The 6,800-nt window shown below is 41.0% G+C and overlaps 1 protein-coding gene across 2 annotated transcripts in view; it reads left to right on the plus strand.

Moving 5' to 3' along the window:
• EDNRA (endothelin receptor type A) overlaps positions 1–2,256 on the plus strand; it is a 38,288-nt gene extending 36,032 nt beyond the window's left edge. For both annotated transcript variants that reach the window (XM_090036353.1, XM_090036354.1), the window contains exon 8: positions 548–2,256. In XM_090036353.1, the coding sequence (XP_089892479.1) occupies positions 548–688 (141 nt within the window). In that variant the 3' untranslated portion in view covers positions 689–2,256. The remainder of the gene's footprint in view (positions 1–547) is intronic.
• The last annotated feature ends 4,544 nt before the right edge of the window (positions 2,257–6,800 follow it).

Below are 6,800 nucleotides of genomic sequence, written 5' to 3' on the forward strand. Positions count from 1 at the left end.
ATAAGAAATAGAGCAGCCTTACCTATTTCCATTATACCACTCCCCTGACAGCAAATATTTGTCTGCTTCTGCGCCTACTTCTTTCTGTTTTTTATGTAAGAGTGTTCATGTGATGGGGTGGGACAGACAGGGACAAAACATCAGGAGAAGGATTCCCTTCTTTTTTCTCCAGCCTTGTTAGTCTACTGTTGCTAATCCTGGTCTGGCAATATTGCCTTCATTTGTAGTGTAGTGGAACAAGGATAGGGCTGCAGCTGTTGTTGAGAAAATGTCACAGCACTCGAGGAATTTGGTGGGATTAGCTCTTTCAAATCAAACTCAAGCCAAATTTCCATTTGATGTGCTGGAAGTTTTGCCAAAACCAAGAATGGAGGGTCCCCTAATTTGTTGGTGTTGTGAAGAGTAATTAAAAGCATTACATGCAATTTAAGGTCAAACTCTGCCTGTCATCAGCTGCCTTCATTTGAGGGTCCGTGAATGCTTCTGAACTTGAAGGCAGAGTGCAGGCCTATAGATTGATGTTCTTCAAAATCCTTTTTCTTTCTAGTCATGTCTGTGCTGTTGCTGCTACCAGTCGAAAAGTCTAGTGACTTCAGTGCCAATGAATGGAACAAGCATTCAGTGGAAAAATCAAGAGTTGAACAACCACCATATAGATCGAAGCAGCCATAAGGACAGCATAAACTGAAACTAAAGAACTTTGACATCACTTCAGAATCCATCAGGACAAAAAGTATCACATAAAAGCCGTTTAAACAGGAAATCAATGAGTATTCCATGAAATATAATCTATGCAGACGTTCTTGTGCCCTTCTACCTAATTACACAGACGTGACCGAGTAGATTGACCACACATTTAAACTTCTGTGAATTGGGATCTTCCTGACAATGTTCCTGTCTCTGACAATTATACTCATCTTATTGTACAGTTGAAAGACTCATTCTGCACTGTGCAGACTGCTTGCTATCTATGAATCAGTCAGGAATGGCCCAGTGTGGAACTGGTACACAACCATGTCTTTACATGATGGTTGATTAGAATTATTCACATGGGATTTTTTGCAAGATGTCAAAAGTGGAATCTGTGAGCATATAGTTGATCTCTGCCCTTCTGCCAAGGAAGAATTGAGTGGTGGTTATACTCTGTACAAGAGCATGTTTAGCATGATTTTTAAATAGCTTTTATTTGGAAATGAGTGAACCTGTGCCAGTATTTTTTTAACTTAATTTTGCAAGATGAGACAATGCAAAAGCTGAACATTTTGCATTTGAAGCACTTTGCTATTCAAAGATTGGTACAGACCTTCTCACATACCACCAACATTAGGCACTCACAGCATAGACTGATACCAAAAAAGAAATCTAACATACTACATATTCTTACTCTTTGCATAATAAAGTTTTTTTTCTATTTAACTCTTAAACTAGATGAACCTATATTCAAACTATATCTGTTTTGGATGTAAATTGAATTGAGAGTGCAGAAGTATTAATGGTACACCATAAACACCTTACTAGGACTGTCTGGAACTCTTCTCAGAAGATGGTCAACAGCAGTTCACAGACTGTCATGTAATGGAGCTGAAGTTATAGCTTCAGCAAATGAAGACAGAACTCATACCGCAATCCATTAGAGTTGTATACACATAATGATTTTATGTCTCATGCTTACAAAGTTCAAATGTTTAAAATGAGTATAAAGTTCTTATTTGGGTTATTAACCATAAAAATACTATTGACAATATAATATATAGAAAATATTGCTTACATACATGTAAACATGTGACGTAACTTTCATTACCACCAGCTCTTGTTACATGGCAAGAAATTTGTTGTTTGGCTGTTATGTCTGCTAAATAGATACTGTTTTATTAAATAGAAGAATGAAATAGAGCAGTATCAGCTACAACATGCCTGCTGCAGAAACCTACCATGAGATTTATAATATCTGGTAGGCCAGGTTGCAAGGTAATAACTACAGTGCTGTTTTTAACATCTGGTTGTGTTACAAGTGGAAGACACAAGCCTGCACATTATTTACTAGGTCAAAGTATTAAGTGCCTTCTGCTGCACAATTTCCCAAATGTTTACACACACAGCAAAAAGAATTGTTTAATGTATATTAAAAAAATACCCTGCTCTTTAAATTACTTCATGTATTTTGTGGGCTTTTGTCTCTATGGCATATATGTGTGTATATATACATACAAATTTATGTTAATACATTATAAAACTAAATATAATCTTTTGACAGTGCTCTGTAGTCATGCCCAAGAGCATGCTATTGAATGAGACTTGGCTGAATTTTATTTAAAACATCCCAGCATCCAAGCTGTACCAATAACCAGAGGGAACAAATGATGGTAATTTTTCTTTCAGAATTCTGGCTGTGTGAAGTCTCTTTACACCTAGATCCCTTCATTCCTATATGATAGAATCCACCAAAAAGGACATGCAAGTCAAGCAATAATAGACATGTGGGATGTTTTGTGAAGCAATAACAGACAGGCTTCAACATTATTAAAGCTAGGAAGGGATGCTATATGCTCATCTCTGTGCTCATATGCCCTTTAGTTGACTCTAATGCGGACAAAAGGAATCTCATGATAATATCAAACCAATAACATACTGGGAGCCGTTCATCAGCTTCTGTGAAGAGGCAGGTTGTAGAAGCCACCCGGGGAGAGGAACTTCAGGCTAGGTACAGACAGTCAAAAAGCCTTAGGCAGAATCGATCTAAGTTATGCGATTTTCTGTAAGTGGCATAGTTTAGATCAGTAGTAAACTGAACACATTTGCCCTTTGGCAGAGGGCGGTGGGGAGAGGCGAAGCAAATCTTTGATCGGGGTCCACTATTTTTAAACCAGTCTGTGTGCGCCAAACCTCTTCTGTTACAGGTATAGACCAGTTTCTGATCTCTTATACCAATAAAAGTGTAATGTCTGTACCTGGCCTTAGTCTTCAGAGACATCAGTTTTCCTTGCTGCTATCAGAGAAGGGTCCAGCAGTGAAAATCCCAGTTTCATTTATGTCTAGGAGCTGGCCCTTTCAACCTTAACATACACAGGACATAAGCTGCAAGCTGTGACAAGCCAAAAGTTTTACCTTTTTAATATTGAATTCTATTGCTCTTAACCCAACTGGTGCTTCCCTGATGCCGTATTAACCTTCTTGACAATTTGGCTTGACAGGAAAAATTCCTTCCTGGCCCAAACGGATGATTAGTCAGAACAGCAGAGGCATAAAAGACTTCTCTTGCTGTTCCCAAGGGAAGAGAGAGAGTGTAGAAGCTGTCAGGAATAGGAAGCTGTTGATAAGCCTCGGCAAGCTGAAATAAGGGATTGGGACCATTAGAAACTAGAGGTGCACCAATATATCAGTCCATATCATATTGGCACCAATAAAAAGAAAATTGATATTATCAGCAATCATTTTTTATGGCCAATTTAGCTGATAATGTCACAGATAAATGCCACATACATGCTTATAGCCAGGTATGCAACCTGGCAGCATGAAAAGCAGCATCTGGCTAGTAAGTCTGTGGGAGGGAAGGGACATGGAGGAGGGAAGGGGTAGTGGGGGCAAACTTAAGGCCCTCACGGTGAGATAGGGAGTGGGGCTGGGGTGGGGCCAGGGGCAGGTACTACCCAGCCAGGACAAGACAGGTTGCAGGATGGAGCTGCAGGCAGCTTGTCTGGGGACCTGGTGGGGCAGGAAGGGAGGCAGTTCCCACCACTGTGCATACCCCCGGGGGAGACATGGGGGGCATGTGCCCCTTGGATTAGTGCACAGGGTGAAGCCGGGCTGCCTACTGCAGGCAGGGCTGTGCCAGCCTCTTCCTGGTGGGGGGAGGCTGGGCCAGGGTTACACTCGGGGTGGGCAGGGGTGGGCAGCTGTGGCACTGGGAAGGTGAGCTATGGGGTGGCTACAACAAATTTTGGGGTAGCTGTTGCCCACCCCATAACCCCCCCTTCCCAGCACTGCCACTAACTGTCTCAACCACACCTACCCCACGTACAGCCCTGGTTTGGCCCCCCCTTCCAGGAAGAGGCCACAGCAGGCAGCCCACCCTCACCCTACCCACAAATTCAGGGAGCTCATGCCTCCCCCCCCCCCGGGGTGCATGCAGCATGGGGAGCCACTCCCCCATCCTTCCCATGCCCCCCCAGAAGAACTGCCTGCGGCTCCATCCTACAGTGTCTGCCCCGTCCCAGCCCCATTCCCTCCCTCACCATAAAGGCCTCAATCTGCCGCCTGCCACATCCCTTGCCTCCCCCACACCCTTTTCCCTCCACAGACTTAATAGCTGGATGCTGCTCTCCAAACTACCAGGCTGCATATCAGCAATTGGATCGGTATTGGCTGATATGGCTACTTAATAATCGGCCATTGGTATCAGCCAGAAAAATCTTTATCAGTGCACCCCTATTAGGAACTAATTGGCTACTCTCCAGCCATTGGAAATGCAGAACATCTTTAAAAGAGGGGGAGCAGCAACACAGGTTAGCATGCACTGGTTTCTCTAAAAACTATACTCCCATGTTTAGTACTCTTCTACTCTTGTTGCCTACCATTGCTCCCTGCAAATACCACAACTGTCAGTAATTCTCATGTTAGTATCTTTGACTTAGTATCTTCAAAAAAATAAAAACCATCAACCAAGAAAACACTCCACTGACCCTGAAATCCTACCATCTTACTCTCTTTTTAACTTTTCTCTGCAAATTGTTGGAAAAGGAGCCCTCCCATCTTCTAAAGTGCATTTCAGGTAGCAACGTATTTTCAGTCTGGGATCCAAGGCTGTAGTTCTAGCCATGGTACAGAATTAGCTTTTCTTAATCTAGTTAATGTCCTCATATGTACGTGATGATTAAGGATCTTTTGCTTTCAACATTTTGGGCCTCTCCTTACTTTCGGACTACCCACAGCTCTATCAACATTTTTGTTCTTATCAGCTGACCCAAACTGTCCTTTTTCTGGAGTGAACCCATCTCTACACTAAATGTCTCCTACCTATGAATCTTGCAAGGTTCAGCTCTCAGCTCCCTGGTTCTATTTTATCCAGCTCTTCACTGTAACCTCCACATACCTACAACTTTACCTACCACTTTCAAACTTAACATCTTTATTGATCCTTCCATTTCTACTTTTCTTACCTATTTATACAAATGTTACGGTTTTATCTACTCCCTCGCCTGAATGTTTCAAGTGTGGACTTGCTTCTCTTGAGCAAAAGCAGTAATTTATTGCCTATATCTTTAGTATCATGCTAAAGCTGAGTTTTCTTTCCTATAACTTTTTAAAGTTTTCTTATAGCTTAAGTTCCACATCTCATCTTGCCCCTTTGTGACTTTACCAGAGTTAACTGATACTTAAAATCCATTTGCACCCTTATCTCCTCTTTCTTTTCTTATTACAACTTCCTGTCCTGTGCCCTCCATAATTCCCATCTTCTTAGAGTTCAGTATGTGTAGAAAGTTGGTGTCTGTTTTCTCACATGGACAGTTTTGTCTTCCATCTCAAACAACTTACTGGTTCCCCTTCACTGAGTTCAGTATAGTCTTTCCTTTTAGTTTTAACATGAAAGTGTTCCAGTTCACCTCATGTACATTGCCTTTTCTATAGAATACTACCTTTATTCTCTCCACTGATAGCATGGGCCTCTATTTTTCGATGCAGCCTTGTTACTGTTTTTGCAAGAGACCCTTCCCTGTAGCTCCTACTCTCTGGAACAGCTTTCCTATATCTCCATACCTCTAAGTGTCTTAAACCTAACCTAAAAATATTTCACTTTCCTATCCATCTTCCATTCTTTTAGGGGTTTTTTTTTTACAAAATGTTATAATTGTGTTATCTAATTCTATAAAGCATTATGAGATACAGTTTGCACAAAGAAATGAAACAAAAATCAAATTCTACTGTATTTGTATAAGCATAGATTTTTGGTCAAGTCTCTCCAAGGTACAACACACTTTAGAAGACATACACAAGACATACACTTTAGAAAACGTACACAAGACTGTATGCTAATGTTGCATTACAAAATCCCATCAAGGGACTCTTCCATTCAGCATTTGGATCTGTAATTATTCCTATTTTATGCTTCTTGCCCTGCCACACACTCAATCAGGGCAATTGTCTTCAAAACTTGGGTGAGAGGAGAAGCATAAAAAGTTTATCAAACAGGAGTTTTCCAAGTAAATACAGCTGATCATTACTGCACCATGGGAGAAACTGAATTAAGTCATCTGCACTTTCTCCAAAGGAAGCTGAAAAGAGCTGACCTCCAATACCCCATCTATCATCAGCACAACGTTTTTTCTCTCTGCAGACATGATTGCTGCTGAAATCAATAGCTGCTTGATTCACACTTTTGCAGTCTCATAGGTTACTGTAGCTACTGTTATTCTTGGGTAGTTGTTCTTTCTAAAAATACTGTTTCTAAATTCCAAATTCCACTGGGTCTTCAGGCACATTTAACTGTAGCTCTATATTTTTTCACCTCTGTCTCTTTCATTTGTGATGAGTGTGTCAAGGTAAGGATTATGATGAAGTTCAGGTTTGTTTTGCCTTTTTTTTATAACTCTTCAGATGTCATCATGGCTAACCACCATAAGCCATCAGTTTAAAAAATATTTGAATACATTTTCCATATACTGTGGGCTCCACACAAACTATCCATATAATACAGTGATTTTCAACAGGATTTTCAAACAATGTGTGCCACAAGATCCTTTTAAGTGTTCTGCAGGGTGCCACACAACACCTACGCATGATCTACAAGATAAATCGAGAGATTT

This window comes from Crocodylus siamensis, chromosome 2 (assembly GCF_052110815.1).
Source record: "Crocodylus siamensis isolate JL-2025a chromosome 2, ASM5211081v1, whole genome shotgun sequence".
Taxonomy (NCBI): domain Eukaryota; kingdom Metazoa; phylum Chordata; order Crocodylia; family Crocodylidae; genus Crocodylus; species Crocodylus siamensis.